This window comes from Nuphar pumila, chromosome 4 (assembly GCF_984573655.1).
Source record: "Nuphar pumila chromosome 4, dmNupPumi1.hap1.1, whole genome shotgun sequence".
Lineage (NCBI taxonomy): Eukaryota > Viridiplantae > Streptophyta > Magnoliopsida > Nymphaeales > Nymphaeaceae > Nuphar > Nuphar pumila.
In genome coordinates this window covers 15,909,895-15,933,370 of record NC_143252.1, presented here as the reverse complement: position 1 = coordinate 15,933,370, position 23,476 = coordinate 15,909,895, and the positions used below count along the sequence as shown (strand labels likewise).

The window sequence follows — 23,476 nt, the reverse complement described above, 5'->3', positions numbered from 1 at the left end:
CAACTTTGGTGATGCATTGATTAATTGTTTCTATGAAGAATTTGGATTTACAGTATTTTATGACATTGAGGTTTGGAAGAGTGACTATGTCATGTTAATTGCATTTTCTGATGGCATCCATTACCATGAACTTTAACTTGTCCAATCTGGTCCTGCTGAACCATTAAACCTGTTACTGACTCAACTTTCATATCTTTGAACAGATGACAAAGTTGGCAATTATTCCATGTACGGTGCTTTTGGAGACCCTTTTCTTCAGGAAGCAATTCAGGTCCTCATATTGCCTTACTATGCCATTTTCTATTTATGTTATAGGTCGTCTAATTACAATATTTACTGTTGACTTCGAATGGTAGCCAATGCTATTTATTGAGCAATAACATACTAACATATCCATACAAGGAATTTCTAGTTTACTGTCGTACTTTTAAATTTTTTACAACCATACCATGTTGAGTGTAAACCTGTGTTGTTTAACAACCATAAACTATTTCATAGAATAGGAAGGTTCAATTTGAAAAGACTGTTACCAACATAAAATTGATATCGAGCTTTAAAGACGGCAAAGATTTAAAGGATAGAACTTGGGTCAAGAGTTAGAGAAAAAAGATAGATGATAGGAGGAAAACCTGCAATAAAAGAAATATCAAAACTGATATTAAGATGAGGGGAAAGAAACAGAAGAGATAAGGGATAGAAGGAAGTGGCAAAAAGTAAAAGGGATAGAAAAAGAAAGATTAGATGAAATAGAGAAACAGAGTAGGACAGAAAGGAAGTTTCTTGCCTCTAATCATCACTGAAATTAGCAAGATCCACAGTTGTTCATGGATTTGATTCCGTGAAAGCATAACCCCAAATCATGCATACCAGCATGAGAAGAGAGAAGAACAGAGGAACTCACCACTTGACCGTTGACTTTGTTTTTCTAGTGAAGGGCTGCTGCACCTCTCAGTTTTTATTGATATTTATGTTTTCCCTAATAGGGATGAATACAAAGCATACAAAATAATACAATCAAATACACAATATTATACCAATATGTCACTCATAGGATTTCCCAATAAACAGGCCAAATTACATGAATACCCAAACCTTTTAACTTGAAAGACAGTTCTACCCTGGGGGTTGTCCTCACTTATTCTAACAGAGGGACAGCCCAGCGTGAGGAAGGTCCAAATTGTCCAGTTCAATCCGGACCATTTGATTAGACAGTCCAGATCTCTCTCTCTCTCTATATATGCTCCAACCCCCTACACCCCTTTCTTTGCCTTGCTCTAAGCTGCCGACTGACCATCAGACAACCACTGCCGGCAGCGGCGCTACCCTTCCACTCTCTTCCACAATCCCCCACTGAGCCACACCCATGCATTCCTCTTTCCCCCTTTAGGCAGCTCCTAGACCGCTACTGGACGGCTGCCATTGATTCCAAGGCTACCAGTCTTTCTCTCTCTCTCTCTCTCACCATGATCCACCCCACCCTCACCATTTGACCATTTCCTCCACCAGCCTCCTAGCTGCCAGTTGGTTGGCTTTTAGGAGGCCATCAGGCAGTTGGCATGCCGAGCCAATGGAAGAAAAGGGAAAGGAGGGTTGGGTGGATGAGTTGTCAAGAGAGAGAGAGAGAGAGAGAGAGAGAGAGAGAGAGAGAGAGAGAGAGAGAGAGAGTGGGTGGTGGATAGGCCTAGATCAATCTAGACCTCTAATCAGACCATCCATATTGATCTGGATGGTTTGGACCTTTCTCATCCTGGACGGGTCCTCTTTCACACACACACACACACACATATATATATATATATATAATGAAATGGTGATATTCCACAAAAGCACAAAAGCTTACAATAGGTGTCTATTGAGACACTACAAGCACAACCCACAAAAGGGTATACATGGAAGAACACAAGATAAAATAATAAACTTTTATTTCTCATGAAAAATGCTTAAGTATTGAATAACAAAGGAGAGGGAATCACCCCTATTTATACAAGAAAAGAGAAGAGTGAGAAGAGCTCTTCTTAAGAGTTGTTGGACTTAGTCCAACGACTCTATTTATAGCCGTTGGACCTAGTCCAACGACTATATCTTTAGTCAAAATCTAATTAGATCTTGACTAGATACTAATTCTACTTCAAAATGAACTAGACAAAAAAAATAAAGAAAAATAAAAATAAAAATATAATTAAATATTATAATAATTATTATATTATATGTATTACACTTTTTTTATTTATAACACTCCTCTTCAAACTTATGGTACAATGAGCGAAAGTTTATTTAAGAGAAAATAATATCTAGGAGCAGCGAGAGGTATGGTGAAGAAGTCGACTAATTGATATTCTGATGTAACATATGGCAAATCAATGGTTCCATGTAGATATTCCTCTCTGACATAGTGATCGTCCATTTCAATATGTTTGGCGCATTCACGAAATATTCGGATGCTGACAATATATATCGCACTCTTGTTGTCACGGCACATGCGTGAAGCTTGTATCACTTCAACTCTCATGTCAGCTAGCAAATGTCTGAGCCAAACTACTTCCATTGTCGTGGTGGCCATGACTCGGTATTCAGCTTTGGTAGACGAAAGAGAGACCTTCTGCTACTTTTTTCATCGCCACAAAATCAAGGATTCACCTACGAAAATACAAAACCAATGGTTGAGTGCCTGTTATTTGGGTCACCTCCTCAGTCAGCATCGGTATAAGCAATTAAATCTAATGAAGATGAAGCATACAAGAAGAAGCCTCATGAAAGAGATGACTTTATGTATTTAACAATACGTAAAACTGCTCCCATGTGAACAAAAATAGGAGGGTGTTGAAACTGGCTAGTCGTGTGTACAACGTGTGCTATATCAGGTCTAGTAATGGAAAGATAGGAAAGTGCTCTAATAAACTATCTGTAAGGAGTGAGATCATCAAAAGGTTCTCTATCATCGATTCTCATTTTGATGTTGACAACTTCTAGAGTATCCGCTTTCTTATCATCTGTAATTCCAGACTTGTAAACAATATCAAAAGCAAATTTAGATTGAGATAATAAATAGCCTCAAGGAGAATAAACAACTTCAATTCCTAAGAAATATCTTAGTAAACCTAAATAAATCATTTCAAAATGAGTTTTAAGAAACTCTTTAATGTTTTCAACTCCCTGTTTGTCGCCTCTAGTGATGATCATGCCATCCACATAGAGAAGAAGAATAATAATAATCCTTGCATCAGAATTCTTAATAAATAAAGCAATGTCAGTCAAACAAGATTGAAATCCAATATCACGCATAACATGACTAAACCTGTCATACCATGCATTTGGTGCTTGTTTAAGACCGTAAAGAGCTTTCTCTAAACAAAGAGCTTTATCCTTAGGTATATTAATACTAGGTGTGGCTTACATATAAACTTCTTCAACTAGATTTTCATTGAGAAAATTAATTTTGACATCCATTTGAAATATGAGTCATTTTTAATTGAGGTTAAAGCTATTAATGCCCTAACTCCTAACAGTGGTCATTCGGGAAACTGGAGCAAAAGTTTCTTTGTAGTCGATGTCATACTCTTGGGCATACCCTTTGGCTACTAATCTGGCTTTATACTTTTCAAGAGTTCCATTACTATTGGTTTTAACTTTGTAAACCCATCGACAACCTATAGATATCTTGCCTAGAGGAATATCTTGAATAGTCCTAAGTGTTAGCCTTTTCTAATGGTTTTCAATTCTGCCTTCATGGATTCTACCTATTATGTATGATTTTTGGCTTGAGAATAGGATGACGGTTCTACATATGACTATATTAATGCAATAAATGCCTTATATGTGGGTGAAAAAGATTTTTTGGACAAATTTTTCAGGAGGTCTAAAAATTCTGGATGACCTTCTAGTTTGTAGTTTGGAGTATTTTTCTAATGCACATGGAAGATTGGATTCTCTACGTCTTGAATACTATAGACTGATGTCCCTGTGAGTTTGCTCTTCATTATGAACATTATGTTCAGAATCAATAGTATCTTGATCATCATCTAAATCGTATTCATGATCACATTCATTAGATTTTGACGTTAAATCTATAAAAAAAGAATATTCGGTTACTTCCTTGGGCTTTTCAAATTCAAAGAAACTTTCTTTTTTCAGGAAAGATACATTTTTTGATACATACAATTTTTCATTTTGAAAATCAAAACACTTACAACCTTGTTGATTATTTGCATAACCTAAGAAGGCGCAAGGAATGACACGTGAGAGAGTTTATCATTCTTGTTGGTGAAAATAAAACATTTGCATCCAAAGACCTTTAATCTAGAGTAATCAAAGGATAAGTTAACAAGTTTATCAATTAGAGTTATATTTTTTAAAGAAGAAGATGACATTCAATTAATGAGATAGGTAGCAGCTAGGGCAATTTCTGCTCAAAATCCTTTTGGAACTTGATTTGCTATTAATAAAGTCCTAGTGGTTTCTATAATGTGTTGATGTTTTCGTTCGGCCAAGCCCTTTTGTTGTGGTGTGTGTGAACAAGATCTTTGATGTGTGATGCCATGTAAGTTAAGATAGTCTTTAAATTCTTTGGACATTAATTCTTCTTCTGAATCAGTGCGAAAAATGAAAATATCATTTTGAAATTTATTTTTAGCTGTTTTGTGAAATATTTGAAAATGTGAAAAAGCCTCAGATTTATGCTTAAGTAAATCCAAGTATGCCTAGAGAAGTCACAGACAAAAATTACATAATATACATATTCGCCTTTTGATATGATCGGTGCGGGACCCCAAACATCCGAATGTATTAACTTAAGTGGCCTAGAAGAAACAAAAGTTCTATCATAAAATTGTAACTTTTTCATTTTGCCATGAATACAATCTTTACAAGTAAAACTTTTAGAATTACAAAATTTTCCTAAACTTGAAAAATGTTGGATTTTAGACATACGAGGATGGCCAAGTCTGTTGTGCCATAGATCCAACTCTAGTTTTTGAACATTATAATAGAAAATATTCTTGGGCAATTCCAAAAAATCTATGAAATAGAGTCCTCTACGGCCTTTCCCAATCCTGTAATTAGATATTTGAGAAACAGATAAGAGATTTAGATTTAGTTTAGGAATATATCTAACTTCTGAAATAAAGTTTTTTTTTGGAATTTTGAAGATTTTTAAAATTTTCTATTCCTTTAATTTCAAGAGATGTACCATCAATTATAAAAACTTTTGACACACTTGAGTTATTGTTAAGACATTTAGACAAACTATTGATATTTGAGGTCATGAAAAGAAACACCAAAGTCAAGGAGCCAAAGAAAGTTACTTGGATCGGAGAAGGATGAAACAACTGCTTCGGTTGAGGCTTCAATTGCAGATGATGCTCATTTGAGAATAGGTTGAAGGATCTTTATTAATTGAGACATAAATACATGTACATCTTGATTGATTTGATCTTTTGATTCCGAACCAACAAATGCAACTTTCTTTTCTTTTCTTCTCTTTAACTTAGGACATTGAGGCCTATAGTGCCCCAACTTATGACAATGGTGGCAAATGACTTTTCTCTTGTCAAAATCACCATTTTGTCTACCAAAGTGAGACAACTTATAAGTACGTACATAATTTTCTGGTCTAGATATAGCTAGAACGAATCTTTATGCTTTGGAGTCTTCTTTTTAAGTCTATTTTTCTCTATAGTTAGTTCCTCTATAGTTCGATGTAAAAGAGCCGATTTGGTTGTTTCAAATTCCGGCCTTAAACCATTTACAAATTGATAAAAGTGTTCCATATCGAGTTGCTTTTGATGAAGTTCAATATCTTCGGGACAACGCTATTTTGGCTTAAGAAGAACCAACTCTTACCAAAGTTCGGATAACTCATTATAATATTCCCTAATACTTTTTTCTTTTTAAGTCAAAGTCTGGACTTTGTCTTGCAAATTGCACACGTGCAATATCTTTAAGGGAATACATGTTCCTAAGATATTCTCAAGCTTTATCGGCATGCTCAAATTTAGCTAGACTAGAGCATTTCTTGATGTCAATGCTATTAATTAGCCATGAGATAATTTTGGCATGCCCTATCCTCCATTCTTTCCATTTTTTCTCATAGGTAGCCAAAGCCTTATTTTTCTCTCATTCCATGAGAAGCACTTCTTTCTCGTTCTCAATTTTTTGTGAGAACTAATTTTGGTTCTAAATCGGAACCATCTACTATACCCCACAAGCCTTTTCCTCAAATGTGGTGCTTCAAGATTGAAGCCCGCATCACATAGTTGGTGTCATTTAATTTTATGGGCATGAGATGACTTTATTATTGTCATCCATCTTTAGAAGGGTAAGAAAGATAAATTGAAAAAAGAAAAAGAAAAAGTAAAAAAAAATAAGAGAAATGAGGAAGGGAAAAAGATCACAATCATGAATTTGTATTGCAAATCTATCCTCCACACGTCTTATTTCTTCAATGAGATTTACACAAAAATCACTTGAATCACGAACAAGAGGATGAATTGCTCTTTGCTAAGGAGGTATAGAAAACAAGGTGAAAACTCTTCAAGATCTAGAAGCTTCCAGGCTTTGATACCATGTAATGAAATGGTGATCTTCTACAAAAGTACAAAAGCTTACAATAGGTGTCTATTGGAGACACTACAAGCACAACCCAAAAAAGGGTATAAATGGAAGAACACAAGATAAAACAATAAACTTTTATTTCTCATGAAAAATGCTTAAGAAGCATTGAATAACAAAGGAGAGGGGATCACCCCTGATTATACAAAAAAAGAGAAGAGTGAGAAGAGCTCTTCTTAAGTCCAACGGTTCTATTTATAGCAATTGGACTAGGTCTAACGACCATATCTTTAGTCAAGATCTAATTAGATATTGACTAGATACTAATTCTAGTTCAAAATGAACTAGTAAAATAAATAAATAAAAGAATAAAGAAAAATAAAAATAAAAAGTAAAAATATAATTAAATATTATAATAATTATTATATTATATATATTACACTTTTTATATTTTTAACAATAATATATATATATATATATATATATATATATATATATATATATATATATATATATAGAGAGAGAGAGAGAGAGAGAGAGAGAGAGAGAGAGAGAGAGAGAGAGAGAGAGAGAGAGAGAGAGATTAGGGTTTGATCCCCCCCCATTCATTCTAATAATGTCTAAAGTTCAGACATTTTATGACAAAATGCCCTTAGACATTTACACTTTATTCATTTAAGACTTGTGAGACCCTTGAGCAAACCAGTCAATTGAGACAATAGACGAGTATGGACCTCACTTCACACAAATCATATTTACATTATTGGCTGTTGATAAATGGGTCAGTGAGAGCATTGCTTGGATTGGTTATACCATATGAGATAATTTACCTTTTGGTCTCCTTTTGTTTTTCTTTCTGTGACTTCTTTTTGGTTTTCCTTTGTTTTTCTTTCTGGGACTTCTCTCATCACTTGTTCTTTTTCCCAATGTTGTTAGAATCAAATCATCCAATTTGAAACAGATCAGTTCACCGATTTTCTCAAAAATTGGCTGAATCAGTTTTCATTTCCGTTTTCAGTTTTTCTGATAGCATTTATTGATTTTTTGATTGTTTAGGCATTAAACACATATTCTAGAAGTTGATTGGACCCTATAAGTCATCATTTGTTCTGTTTCTGTATTTTCATAATTTCCTATTTTTTATGATTTTTAAACCTTTATTGTATGATTTTTTAATTTTTAAAAAGATAAATTTTTTGAAAGGTCTAGTCAAAACGATTTGATTGAATTCCGAATCAGCTGATTCTCTAAATTGTTTTGAAAAACAATTTGATTCAGAAATTGATTCTGTTAACATTCCCTTTTTCTGCTGAGATTTTTTAATAAAAGTTTATCTTCAAAAGAATATACAGAAGATTTTACAACTGCTGCTTGATAGTCGTTCAAGGGTTTTATAGCTTTACAGGGATCATCACATGTCCCACAGCTGCTAGCTTTCAAGGCTGCAAGGCATAGATTCTCTTACTTTGGCTTGTGGAGCACTGTTGACCTTTTTTTCTGGATATGCCCATATTCTCAACTTACAGTTGTGTGTTTCCTTCTTTTAATAATTGAAGATCACCTTCACAGAGGCTCAATGCTAATTGCAACAATCAATGTCATTCCTTGCAAAATGACTAGTTGATTAATTTTATTTCAATCCTTGCTAATTTATTCTTGCCTGTGCAAGCCATATGTCTAATGTGTGTTATGTGTTTTATTCTAGGTCCTTTTGTCATCTTGCTAACCTTTTAAATTGAGACCTCATTACATCTCTTTTGCAGGCTTGCTGCTTCTGTCAACCTTTTTTTCGTATTTTGTTTTACTATTCTCATATCATTACTGCAAGTGATTCATAGAATTTCCTCAGCATTCAGCATTTGAATCGTTTTACTGCTTCATGATTGTTTTGATCTTTACTTAAATGGTACTCTCATTCATGCACGATACATTCAGCATATTTTTTGCTTTTATTATGAATTATCTTCTCCTGATTTTTTTGATCTTTTCCAGTGAACTAATAGTGTTTCTTCCATTTCAGCAAAAGTATCCAGGGTTCACTTACCATCCTTCTTTTTGGAGTTGGAATTGCAACCATAACAGATTTGCAGCTTAATGTTCTGGGTTCCGTTTTATCACTACTTGCTGTTGTTACAACATGTGTCGCTCAAATTGTATCCTACTGATAATTGTTGTTTTGGTCATCATGGCTGATAAAACTTAAAAACAGTCATCTGTTTCAGTAGCTGTAATGGGTCTTTAGTGTTGTAGAAATCTATGCAGTGTTAAATATACTTGAATTCTTCTAATTCATGCTTGTTGTGCTGTGATGTTTTAGCTGAGTGAATTCTTAGAAGTTCTCTTATGGTGACATAGCATTTATAAACAGTCCTTAATTGTTCAAGTTTGATTCTTGGTTGCCTTTAATATGCTGCAATATGTTCATGGGCAACTATATTACTCGGTTGAGCATGTTCTTTACACCCTCATAGTTACTCTTTTCCACAATTGGTCAATATGATATTACTTGTTTATGGTATCCATTAAATAGCATTTGGATGTGCTAATGATTGATTAGGGCTGGGTCACTCAACATTTGTATAGTGTGTTGAGTAATGTAATACTATGTATCATCAGTGTGAGTATACCAATTTCTGTATTAATATGTGTAGGGTAGTTTTATACTAATCAATGTAATGAGGGCCATTTGGTCTAGAATAGTCTTTGTTGTAGAAAAAGGGGGTCTGCCCGTGTATGTTGTATTGCTATCTCATTTTTCCTAATCATCATGATGTTTTATCTTTGAGCATTCTCTTCTGTCCCTCTCCAGTGTCTCTCTTTGCTTTGATATGGTATCAGAGCCATATCCAAACCTAGAGAGGGCTGTGTGATGGATTAGTTTGGTGTCGGGTAGCCTATTTGCACTGTGGTTGTGTAACAGGCTATTGGTTTCTTGTGACTGAAGGACATTTGGTCTGTTGGAAGGGTTTTGATTGTGATTGTGGTGGTATTCCATCTATTTTTGACGTCTTTGGTGCAGACCATCCTACATATCATTTGTGGTATTTTGCAAGTATTCTACTAGGGAACTGTTAAAACCCCTGCAAAATCGAGAAAGGAAAAGGAGAGAGAGAGAGAGAGAGAGAGAGAGAGAGAGAGAGAGAATTTTCTTTTCTTTGTTGGGAATCGGCAGCCACTATTCTTTCTTAGTGGCTGCACTAAACATCATTAAGTTAAATAGGTTTTACAAGACTTTTACATAGACAAAACTGCCCTCTGTTAGTAATGTGTATTACATTATAATATTATATGCACGTGAACCATATGGATCCTCTACTGGATCCATATCCGATCCATGTTCTAATACCCTCCCTCAAGTTGTGCATAAGAGTGAACCATGTGCAACTTGTTCTTCAGATACCAAAAATGGTTACTTGTGAGACCTTTTGTGAACATATCAGCAACTTGGTCTTCTGAAGACACATAAACTGGTTCAATCTCTTTGTCTGCTACCTTTTGTCTGATGAAATGCTGGTCAATCTCAATATGCTTGGTTTGACTGTGATGGACGGGATTGAATGCAATTTGTATAGCACTTCTATTATCACACATGAGAGTTGAACTTGAGATACTCTCTCCCATCTCTGTAAGTAGATGTCTAATCCAGGTCACTTCTGCTGTGGTAGCTGCCATAAATCTATATTCTACCTCTGTGCTAGATCTTGCCACAACTTTCTGTTTTATACTACTTCATGAGATAAAATTGCTTCCAACGAAAACACAGTATCCTGAAACAGACCTCCTCTCATCTGGGTCCCCTGCCCAGTCTGCATCAGTATAGGCCAATATGTCATGTTTTGGTGCTATCCATGAAGATTGTACATAAGTGAGTCCATCACCTACCGTGCCTTTTATATAGCGAAGAATACGTTTGACGGTATCCATGTGACCAATCTTTGGTTCATGCATGGACTGCGATACTTGATTTACAGAATATACAATGTCTGGTCTAGTAAAGGTAAGGTACTGTAACATGCCCACTAAAATGCAATACTTGCTTGCATCAGGATATAACTCACCATCACATATACTGAGTTTTTGATTGACAACACTGGGTGTAGGCACAAGTTTGCAATCTGTCATTCCTGCTTTGGCCAGAAGATCAATAGTGTATTTGTGTTGAGTCAATGACATTTTTTCATCCTGTCTGTCAACCTCTACACCAAGAAAATATCTCAGTTCTCCAAGATCTTTCATCTTGAATCGCATACTTAGTAAAGCTTTAATTCATTGAATATGGCCTGGAGCATTACCAGTGATCACTATATCATCAACATATATAAGTAAGAAAACTATAGAGGTTTCATCCCTCTATATGAATAAAGAATGATCTAGTTGGGAACGAATGAAACCGTGGTTCTGAATCTCTAAGGAGAAGCTTTCAAACCACGACCTGGAGGCTTGCTTTAAACCATATAGTGCTCTGGTCAATTTACATACATATTCTTTTGGGTCTCTCTCTGCATAACCTTGAGGTTGCTCCATGTAGACCTTTTCTTTTAAATTCTCATGAAGGAATGCATTCTTAACATCAAGCTGACTAAGGGTCCACCCATGTTCAATGGTCAGGCCAATGATAATACGAATAGTTCCCATTTTTACCACTGGGCTGAAAGTCTCATCATAATCTTGACCGTATTCTTGAGTGAATCCTTTGGCAACAAGACGTGCCTTGTATCGTTCAATGCTACCGTCTGGTTTATACTTAATCTTATATACCCATTTCGAGCCAACAATATTTTTGTCTGGGGGACGCCCAACTATTTCCCATGTTTGACATTCATGAAGTGCCTCAATCTCCTCATTCATTGCTTCAATCTATTTGTTAGATTGAACAACTTCACAAAACCCAAGTGGTTCTTCATGTTTTTCAATATTGGATAGAAAAACCTGAAAATCCATAGAGAAGTTATCATAACTCACCCATTTTTCAATAGGGTGCCTTATCCTGCCTGATCTTCTTGGTGCCTCTTTGTTGCTGGACAATGCCACATGTTCTTCAATAGGTGCGTCTGTTTTCTCTCTGGGTCTTCTGGTATAGACATTTCTTTTATATCTCAGACATTCTGTTCCCGATATCTTATCTGAAGCCGTCTCATCATGGATGTTTTCAGGAGCCAAAGTGGTATGTTCAGCAACATGTGAAATAAGTTCAGCACTGAGCCATGGATCATACCAATTATCAGTTGCATCATCATGTTCATGATTGTGATTTACTTTATTTTTCAGAAAACTATTTTCATCAAAACAACATTTCTGGAAATTCTGTTTTTCTTATTGGCAGGGTCATAGCACCATTAACCTTTGTGTTCATCTGCATAGCCTACAAATTGGCATATAGAGGCTTTGTCCTGAAATTTAGTTCTCATGGATTTATCAATGTGTACATAACATGTGCATCCAAAAACCCGTAACTCATCATAATCAGGATGAACACCGAAGAAAACATAATAGGGAGACTGATTTTCAAGGATAGTCAAAGGGAGACGATTTATCACATGAGTGGCAGTGTGAAAAGCTTCTGTCCAAAGATTGATGGACAAATTACAATCATGCATCATGCTTATTGCACTTTTCACAATATGTCTGTGTTTACGTTCAACAATTCCATTTTGTTGTGGAGTGTACGGGCAAGAAACTCTACGATGTATCCCATTATCTTGGAGAAAATCTAAAAATTCTTTGGAGGAATACTGTAAAAACCCCATTTAAAAAAAAATTGTTTTGGACTTGGGCCGGGTCGGGTCCGGACCCGACCCGGACCCATTTTTCTTTAGGGTTTTAAGTAACCCGACGCAGGATCCCGAGCGCCGCCCCCTCCCCTCTTCTCCCCCTTCGTTTTCGGGTTGATTGGGGAAACCCACCGAGGTTTCCCCTTTCATCACCCCCCCCGAGCTCTTTATGAGCATTGCTGGAGGGCGAGGGGAGGCACGCCTCCCCTCTCGAGCTTCCTCCCCCGCGCCGGTCTCCTTCCCTGTTGCGATCGCCGCCGACGCCGGCCACCACCCCCAGGTACGCCGTTCTTCCTTTTTCTCCTCCCTCTTCTCTTCCTCACCCCCTCCCTATCACCTCGCCGACAAGCGGCTCACAGCCACTGCCGCGGCCTCCCACAGCCTCCCTGTGTCACCGGGGCCCCGACAGGTGGCCTACGCGGCCCCTGTCGTCCCCTTCTCCCTCTGCGATTCGCCGGAGTGCCGGCAGGGGACCGGTGACCCCTGCGGCACCCCTTTTTTTTTTGCTGCCACCTTGTGGCTTTCGGCAGGGGCTGCCCCCCCTGCCGTCCAGTGCTGTCGGTAGGGGCTCAGCCCCTGCCACTTCGTGCTGTCGGCAGGGGTTGGCCCCCTGCCGACCTGTGCTTTCGGCAGGGGCTGGCCCCCCCTGCCGTCCAGTGCTGTCGGCAGGGGTTGGCCCCTGCCGACCTGTGCTTTCGGCAGGGGCTGGGCCCCCCCTGCCGTCCAGTGCTGTCGGCAGGGGCTCAGCCCCTGCCACCTCTCGCTGTCGGCAGGGGCTCAGCCCCTGCCACTTCTTGCTGTCGGCAGGGGTTGGCCCCTGCCGTCTGGTGCTTTCGGCAAGGGCTGGCCCCCTGCCATCCATGTGCTTCCGGCAGGGGCTGGCCCCCTACCATCCATATGCTTCCGGCAGGGGCTGTCCACCTGCCATCCATATGCTTCCGGCAGGGGCTGTCCCCCTGCCATCCATTGCTGTTGGCAGGGGCTCAACCCCTGCCACTGTGTGCTGTTGGCAGGGGCTGAGCCCCTGCCACTTGGTGGCTGTTGGCAGGGGTTGTTCCCCTGCCGCCACGCTATTTGTTTTTGACAGAGGGCTCAGCCTTGTCTCCCCGCTGCTGTCTGCAGGCAAGGGCTCGCCCCTTGTCGTGTTTCGGTTTTCGGCCAGCAGGGGCACACCCCTGCTGCCTCTCTTTTTCTCCTATAGGCAGGCTTGTTTTTCTACTTCTCCGCATTATAATTAACATAGCACTGTTGCAGACCTCACATCGGACCCCCGCTCTGGCTCCGCGGCCCGAGCCTCGTATCATCTACACGCGTAGACGCACGCAGCTGCACGACATCCCGAGGTAGGGGAAAGTCGCACGAATAGTATGTATGAACAAAATAAAATAAGACTCTGAGATAGAATAGTTATTTTGCATACTTGCGTATCTGAAGAAATATTGACTGGTCAAAGTTCCCTCTTTGTGATTCTTTTGAAATTGCATAATGTAAATTCTTTGGGTAGACTCATCAAGTAGTTTAATTGGCATGCCTGTTTACGTGTAAGATTACTTAACTGATAATTGTCTATTTTGCATGCTTATTCCTTTGAAACTGCATACTTAAGGTAGACTTTGTGAATAGACTCCGAATGCACTGCAATTGCTATTGTAATCGAACCTTAAGGCAGGTACGGTATGAATTTTATGTAAGAACATGGAGTGTATTGAAGTGTAAAATTTACACTTTATTGATTTTGATGTGATAATATCGGCCTCCACAGGCCAATTGCTCAGAAAAGCAAAACATGTCATGTAGGAACCAAAGAAATCATAAAACATTATCGTAGTTGTACCTCTAGGAAGGTATGATCGTACTTTTGGACAAGTACGTCCCATGTGGGTTACGATGGTGGGTTGATGAGGTTGTAGCAACCTCGATGAGTGCAATTAGCACATTGCTGAGATCACATAAATGATGACCATTTCGCCTTCACAGGCAAGATGCTCGAGTGGGTTTAATGGACCAGAGCATGTAGGATGGGGCGGCGGTTAAGAAACCCCTGTCGTACCCATCCGATCTTCACGGTTCATCAAGGGAGAGAATGGATGGTACAAAGACTCCGATGGACAGGTTGTTAACAACCACCCCACGAGCAAAAGACTCGGTTTTCCCCAGTCATCGGAGTTAGGGGAAATGGGATTACCATAAATTATCCTAGGTGGTAACTCCCAGGCACTTCTGCAGAAGTTGGATGCATCCATGGGCCACGAATGCCTTTGGAGATTTACTCTCTTGGTCACTGACCGTCCCCTTAGGAGCGGACTCAGTCAGCCATCCGGGTTAATGAAAACACCTGACATAATAAACCCCCGGATCGGTATCGGCTGTTTCTACGTTTCGCGTTTGTGCGTACCCACAGGCCAGTTAATATCAGAACTTAAAGAATATATTCATGAATAGTTGTAGATGGCTAAGACTTACACTGCTTCAACTAACATCTCTTTGCACTTATTACATTTGTTAGAATAGACTACAATTGTTTTAATTGCTTAAATATCATAACTGCTTATCTCATGAATGCCCTGTTTTGTTTTATTCTACTTATCTGTTTCGTGCACCTACTGGTTTGTTATGAAACTGACCCATTTCATGGGCAGGTGAGGAGTAGGACTTTACTGGCAGCCGATGGCGTGGTGCAACATGGATCAAGATTTGTCTTCTTTCTGCTGGCGGCTTGGCTTTGAGACTTTTTGGAGTTTTTCTTAGATTTATTGAACTTTGGAATAAAATGCTCATTTTGTAATAAACTGCAGATTTTTAATCTATTGCCTTATTTCTTAAATTCCTTTAAGTTGTTGTACATGTGAATGATGGTTTTTCAGCTAACGTACCCAAGATTACTGACTTGTGTTCCTTTCTAAATGTCTTCCGCTGTCGTTTTTAAAAAAAGTTCAAACTTTAAATCTTTGAAAGGTTTTTCGATAAGGTTTTCGAAATCACAAGTCGAAATTTTGGGGCGTTACAAATACTCACCACCTCCATCGCATTGGAGAATTTGAATATTTTGGGAGAATTGAGTTTTAACATAGGCATGAAAGTGACAGAAAAGAAGAAAAACCTCTGATTTGTGTTTCATAAAGAATATCCAGGTAAAATGAGAGAAACTATCAATAAAAGATACATAATATTTGCTTCCAGAAAAGGAAGGATTGGGGGCTGGGCCCCAAACATCAGAACATATTATCTCAAAGGGCATGAAGGCTCTTTTATTTATTTGATGAAAAGGAAGTACATGATTTTTGCAAACCTGACAACTGGGACACATTTTATCCTTCAATGAAGGTGAAACAAACTCTGAAAGAAAACCATTAGACACTAACTTTTCAATAAAGACTTGACTACAATGACCAAGACGAGAATGCCAGAGATCTGGCTTATTACATTTGGATATACTTAGGACGTTTTTAGAGATATGGTCGGACTTGGGCTTCAGGACACTGGAGGCTGGATCTTCATTGAAGACATACATGTTTCCACGTTGCTCTCCTTTAGCGAACATCTTCTTTGTTTGAAGATCCTTGACAAAGACAGAAGTAGGAGTAAACTCCACAGATAAATTGATAGAGTCAACAAGCTTAGAAATAGAGACAATATTTTTCTTTATATTTGGTGCATGAATAACATCAGATAAAGGAATAGATGACTCAGACAAAGGAATGAGGACATTGCCTATGTTTGAAATAGGGTGGTGAGTCCCATCTCCAGTTACAATGTTAGATTTACCAAAATAAGGAGTCAAAGTAGAGAACTTACCTGCATTGCCAGTGACATGAGCTGCTGCCCCAGAATCAACATACCATATTCCATCATCATTCTGTTTCAGATTCAAGTTGGCCATGACAGATAAGAGAAGATCCTTAGCATCATCACTGACCCGAAATTTACCTGTCATTCCTGATGTAGCAGCATTTCTATTGTTTTGCGTTCTATTTCGATTTTGTGGGTTGAACCAACAATTGACTTTGATATGACCTCGTTTGTTACACTGATAGCATGTGAGAACATTCTTTGAAAAACTAATTGTGGAATTTGGTGTAGGTAGTAACCCACGTCCACCTTGGATGGGAGTTCCCCTACCTCTGCCACGTCCTCCTCGTGTACGATCAACTATCATTCCTGTGGCAAGAACCTCATGAGTAGAGGATTGTCCCGCTGAAGCATCAGACATGTTTTTCAGAGTCATCTCGTACTGAAAAAGTTTGGCACGTAATTCTTCAAAACTGAGCAACGTAGGTAAGCATAATAAAGAGGTAACAAGAACATGATACTCTGATCCTAGGCCATTCAGTGTCTGCTGCACCTTTTCTTTATTTGACACTGGATACCCAATCATGGCTAATTGATCTGTGATGCTTTTGACTTGATTCAATAATGCTCATTGCCCCCTTTTTTAACATCTGAACTTCACGTTTAAGAAACAACACTTTAGCCTCAGATATATGAGTGTAGGTTTGAGCTAAAGCCTCCCACAAAACTTTAGATGTGCAATCATCAGGAATGAAAATCAATACTTCTTGTGATAATGTGGAAGTGATGTACGCGACGAGGGCATGATCACACTTCATCCAAGTAACAAATGCAGGGTTGCGAATAATATTCGGCAATCCTCCATCCTCTTTGGCTTCGGTTGTGATAAATTCTGGAGGCATTGGGGTGGAGCCATCAAAGTGACCTGAAAGATCTTGACTACGAATAAAAGGAACAATTTGCCTTTTCCAAATCAGATAGTTGTTTGTAGTTAATTTTTCCGAAACTAGTTGCCCCAGGAAACTGGAAGAAAGGCCTGAATTGACTGAAGTATCCATTTGTAGACTTGTTGACAAATTTTTTTTTGACAGAATGACACTAGTGGCTGAAACTAGCATGTCGTATCATAAACTGACACAGTTGGCAGAAATCGGCACAAAGAAAAACAATGTCACGACAAGATAAATATATTTATAGGTGTAAAAAAAAACTTTACAAAAAATGAATGGAAGACGAAAATGGTAGATCTCTGACAAGTAAAATGAACGAGAATGAGGCAGGCGTGACAGGTAAAACAAGGTGGACAGACAGGTAAAACTAGGGAACTCGATTTTTCTGATATTAGAATATTAGACTTTTCACAGCAAAAACAAGTTGTGAGATAAGATAAGAAGAGAAAGAAAAAAAAAAAGGAAACTCGACCTGTTTAGAGAAGAACTTGGCTTTTGGGTTTGGTTGAAGGAACTCGCCTTTTTTGGGCTCGACTGAAGAAGATGATTGAAGGAACTCGGCTCTTGGGCCCAGCTGAAGAAGATGAGATCTGTTTAGAGAAGGACTTGGCCTTTGGGATCGGCTGAAGAAACTCGCCTTTTTTTTTTGTTGGGAAACTGCAACTCGCCGGGCTCGACTGGACTCGGATAATACTCGGTTTAAGGACTCAGCTTTTGTGAACTCGTCTGAAGTAGAGAAGAAGCAGCCGTGATAGACAGATTCCAGTATCTATTGCAGAAGGTAGCAGGCGTGATAGACAGATTCCAGTATCTGTCACAGAAGGTAGCAAGCGTAACAGAGAGGCGCATGGCCGACTTCCAGAGGCAGATCATAGCCAAAAGGTGCATATCCTTTTGCGTTCCTGATGAAGACACCTTTATGCCCAGGGTTGTCGCCGCTGCTTTGATACCATGTTAAAACCCCTACAAAATCGAGAAAGGAAAAGGAGAGAGAGAGAGAGAGAGCTCAAATTTTCTTTTCTCTGTTGGGAATCGGCAGCCACTATTCTTTCTTAGTGGCTGCACTAAACATCATTAAGTTAAATAGGTTTTACAAGACTTTTACATAGACAAAACTGCCCTCTGTTAGTAATGTGTATTACATTATATACACGTGACTAGATCCATATCCGATCCATGTTCTAATAGGAACAGCATATTGGATGTTTGCTCTTGCTGTTTGTTTCTTTGTGCAGTAAATTGACTTGCGACAGAGATTTGGTATGTGGTTGAGTGGTGCGGATTATAGTAGTTGAGACATAGAGAAGAGTGAATCTGTCCAGATTATTCCTATGAAGCTGGATGGGCAAGATTATAGTTACTGGGCAGATTTGACTGCGGTAGTTAAAGGAAAAGGTCTTGGTAAATCCTTGGATGGGACAAGCCTAAGGTGTAATGAAATAGTGGAAAATACAAAAACAATGCCACTAGGGGCTTTACAAGATACAATCACAAAAAGTGTATAAGTACAAACCAATGCCACTAAGGGCTTACAAGATCACAATCACAATGGAAAAACGTGAGCAGTTGCAACCCCATTATCTTTCTTCCCTGCAGTTTCTTGTTCATCGTTCTAGAGAATTCTGATACCCTCCTCTTGTATTCTTTACTCTTGAGAGCTCTCTCTCTTTTCAATAAGAGACATTTATATTTTTATGTTGTGTTGTCCCTTTGTGGATTTGGGTGTCATCTCTTTTGTTTGTCCATTGGTGGACATTGTAAGTGCTTATAACACTCTTTGTTTTTTCTGCATATCTCATTACATTGGGCAAGTATAGCCACGGCCCATGTGCGTGTCTGGGGACGACGAGGGACGTGTGCTAGCACGTCCAACCTCAAAAGCCACACCACAAATCAAATACAAGGCCAAGAGTGGGGTGTGGCTCACTCTAAAGCTAGGTTACAGGGCTACATCAAACTTTTTGGGCTAGGAAACCCTACTTACAGAATTCTGTTGAAGCTCAAAATTGGACACATTTAAATACAGTGTCCTTGGCATATATAAATCAAATTTCAGCTCAAATGCATACCTAGATTTTTTGGGAGAGCTCGTGTAATTCAATCTGCCAATTTTGGACGTGCATAGGCTGTGCGCCTATGTTGTGTCCGTGCACGTTGCTGGTGCCTGCACAGGTGCAGCTGCACTGCAAATGCAATAGCTTATCCAATCTTCGTTGCACACTCTATTTTGTGAATGCACAACCTTCCTTGGGATGGATCTCATCTGTACTAACTGCTTAGGATAGATCTACTTTCGAAGGGTCTTTATGTTTATATATATATCTGTTTATTCCAAAATACCTGATAGGGGTATTTTGGTCTTTTCACATGTAAATATAAGTTGTTTATTAAAACAACTTATTTTAGGTTTTATTTTCCTTTTTTATTTTCTTTTTTTGAGAACCATTGGGAACCCCACATATGGAGTCATTGGGGTCCCCAACGACTACATTGTGGGAGCCCCATGTAATGAAATATGCGGAAAAGCAAAGAGTGCACTAAGCACTTACAACATCTACTAATGAACAAACAAAGAGGGGCTAATACCCAAACCCACAAGAGACAACACAACATAAAAATATAAATGCCTCTTATTGAAAGAGAGAGAGCTCTCAAGAGTAAGAAATACAAGAGGGGAGCACCCCTATTTATACACAAGAGAAGGAGAGGGAGAGGGCCAAGAGGCCTTAAAAGGAGAGCCACCTAGGGGGCTCCCCATGTAGTCGTTGGGAGCCCCCAACGGTCACTAATGTGACCGTTGGAGGCCCCATCGACTACATGGTGGGGCCCCTTTTTAGTGAGCAAAAAACAAAAAATAAAGAGAAAAATAAACTAAGAAAAACAAGTACCCCTATCGGGTACTTGTGAAATGACAGAAATACCCCTATCGGGTATTATATATATATATAAAAATATGTATATATATATATATATATATGAATTACATATATTTTAACACCCTCCCTCAAGCTTTACGGGGATATAACCGAAAGCTTGTTAAGGAGAAACAAAAACCGAGGAGTCGCAAGAGCCTTAGTGAAGAAGTCCGCCAACTGGTACTCTGATGTGACGTAAGGTAGTGCTATAGTTCCTCTTAGGTATTCATCCCGAACGTAATGGTAGTCCATCTCAATATGTTTAGTACGCTCATGGAAGGTGTGATTGCTTGCAATATAGATTGCGCTTTTGTTGTCACAACACATCTTCGAAGGAGTAGAGATGACAATGCCCATATCACTGAGGAGGCTTCTTAGCCACACAAGTTCCATGGTTGTACTGGCCATAGCACGATATTCTGCTTCCGTCGAGGACAATGATACTTTGTGTTGCTTCTTGCATCTCCACAAAATCATAGTCACCTAAGAAAACACAAAAACCGGTAGTTGAGACACGGTCATTGGGATTTCCTCCCCAATCTGCATCAGTATAAGCAATTAAATCAAGTGACGAGGCAGAAGAAAGAAAAACTCCCTTAGTTATGGTATTTTTGATATATCTGACAATCCTTAAGACTGCACTCATGTGCACGGTTGTAGGTGCATGTTGAAACTGACTGACAGAGTGGACGACATGAGCAATGTTTGGCCGTGTGATGGATAGGTAGGTTAGAGACCCAATAAGTTGCCGGTAGGGAGTAGGATCCTCGAGAGGTGTTCCATCTTCCAACTTTAATTTTGCATTGATGACTTCTGGGGTTTCTGTCTTCTTGTCATCGGAGATACCCGATTTGGAACAGATGTCAGCAGCAAGTTTCATCTGAGAGAGAATGTACCCTCGAGGAGAGTACGCCACTTCAATTCCTAAAAAATATCTTAAGAAACCAAGGTCAGACATATCAAAATTTTCTTTCAAAACCTTTTTGATATCATTAATGCCTTGCTCATCACTTTCTGTGATGATCATATCATCAACATAAAGTAGTAAAATAACTACAGAAGACCCTGCACTTTTCACAAACAAAGCAGTGTCAGTATAACATGAACGAAAATTTAAACTTGTCATTACATTACTAAATCTATCATGCCAAGCCTTTGGAGCTTGTTTTAAACCATATAATGCCTTTTTAAGTTTAAGAATTTTATTTTTACCAATACATACTCCTGGTGGGGGATCCATGTAAACTTCTTCATTTAATTCGCCATTTAGAAATGCATTCTTAACATCAAGTTGATAGATAGGCCATTTCTTTACAGATGCAATAGCAATAAGAGTCCTAACACTAGTCATTCTAGCAACAGGTGCGAAGGTTTCTTCATAATCTATACCATATTCCTGAGCATATCCTTTAGCTACTAATCGTGCTTTATAACGTTCTAATGAACCATCACTCTTGGTTTTAATTTTGAAGACCCATCTACATCCTATTGATTTCTTTCTAGTGGGCAACGAAGTTATTTCCCAAGTTTTTGCTTTTTCAAGAGCACTAAGCTCTAAGTTCATGGCTTCAACCCATTGGGGAATATTTTTGGCCTCATTATAGTGTGAAGGTTCATGAAATGAATGTAATGCAATTAGGCATGCTCTATATCTAGGAGTTAGGGACTCATAGGAAACAAACCTATTTGGAGGATTGGAGATCCGACTGGATCTCCTTAAAGATGTTTCTTCAATGTCGGATCCTTGAGAGTATTTTTCTAAGGCACTTATCTGAGTTTGTTGACCACGCCTAACATATGTTTGGATTGGTCTATTATTCTCATCTACAACATTATCAAGAGGGATTTCCTCTAGGTCATTCAAAGACTCATTAGAGATTTCCTCTTCTTGAGGAGTCTCATCTTCTTGAGATAGAAGATCAAATAAAAAAGTATATTCACTTTCGTCAATATCTTTAGTTTTCACAAAACCATTTTCATTTTCCAAAAATGTTACATCTTTGGATACATAGAGTTTGTTATTTTTCAAGTCAAAACATCTAAAACCCTTTTGATTTTCTCCATAACCCAAGAAGACACATTCAATAGCTTTAGGAGATAATTTGTCCCGTTTATGAGTAAGGACAAAACATTTACATCCAAACACTCTTAATCTATTGAAGTCAGGTGTTCTTTCAAATAGTTTTTCGTATGAAGATGTATTTTGTAAGGATGAAGATATCATTCTATTTATTAAATAAGTTGAGGTTAAGGCCGCTTCGGCCCAAAAATTCTTTGGAAATAAGGAGTGTCCTAGTGGTTTCCATGATATGTCTATGCTTTCTTTCGGCCAAGCCGTTTTGTTGAGGAGTCCTAGGACACGATCTTTGATGACAAATCCCATTTACTTCTAAATAGTTTTGAAATTCATTTGATAAATATTCTCCACCCGAATCGGATCTAAGAGTAGAGATATTACTTGAAAATTGATTTTTAACTATCATATGAATTTTTTTAAAAAACTCAAAGACTTCGGATTTTAAATTGAGAAAGTAGATCCATACATACCTAGTATAGTCATCGATGAAAGTGACATAATAGGAGTACCCTCCTTTAGACATGACGGGGGAAGGGCCCCAAACGTCCGAATGGACTAACTCAAAAGGTCTTTTGGATACAAAAGTCCGGTTTGGAAAAGGAGTAGATTTCATTTTGCCAAAAATACAATTCTTGCAAACAAAATGTTTCTCAATACAAAATTTCTTTCCAAATGGAAAGGAGTACATTTTTGAGAAACTTGGATGTCCAAGTCTTTGATGCCAAATATCAATATTTTTATCTTGGACATGGTTACAAAAAGAGTTAATGGGGAGTTTCAAGTTGCTCATGTAATAGAGATCTCCCCTTCTATGGCCTTGCCCAATCAGCTTCCCGGACCGGAGATCCTGTATAGAGTAATCCTTAGTTGAGAAGGAGATTTTACATCCATGATCGCATATTTGAGCAACAGAGAGGAGATTTAAATTAAGTTGAGGTACAACTCTCACGTTTGGCACAAAGAAGTCTTTTGAAAAGTTTAAGGTTCCAAGACTTTTAACTTGTAAAGATGTACCATCGGCAGTTGAAACATAGGAGTTTTTAAAGTTATTACATAAATCAGAAAGCTCATTTTCAAGGGGGGTCATATGAAAGGAAGCTCCAGAGTCAAGGATCCAAGACGACATACCTGGAGGAGAGGAGGAAGCTACGGCGGCACCCGAAGTTGATGGAATCTTGAGTAGAGTTTGTAGTGCCTCCGATAGTTGAGCAAGAGAAAAAGAGTCCGTTCCTTTGATTGCTTCCTCTTTCTTTTGAGTAGCTTCTTCGACGGAAGCAACTTTATTTTTTGGCCCTTCATTCAACTTAGGGCAATTAGGTCTTATATGACCCGGTTCTTGACAATGATGGCAAATGGCTTTTCTATAGTTGCCATTATAGTTATTTTGTCTTCCAAAATGTGGAGGTTTGTAGGTTTTCATATGGTTGC

The 23,476-nt window shown here is 38.6% G+C and overlaps 1 protein-coding gene across 3 annotated transcripts in view; it reads left to right on the top strand.

Annotated features, from left to right (window-relative positions):
• LOC149839494 (UDP-xylose transporter 3-like) overlaps positions 1 to 23,476 on the top strand; it is an 87,816-nt gene that overhangs the window by 17,997 nt on the left and 46,343 nt on the right. For all 3 annotated transcript variants that reach the window (XM_090002577.1, XM_090002576.1, XM_090002578.1), the window contains 2 exons: positions 204 to 271; positions 8,567 to 8,699. In XM_090002577.1, coding sequence (XP_089858703.1) covers positions 204 to 271; positions 8,567 to 8,699 — 201 coding nt within the window. The remainder of the gene's footprint in view (positions 1 to 203; positions 272 to 8,566; positions 8,700 to 23,476) is intronic.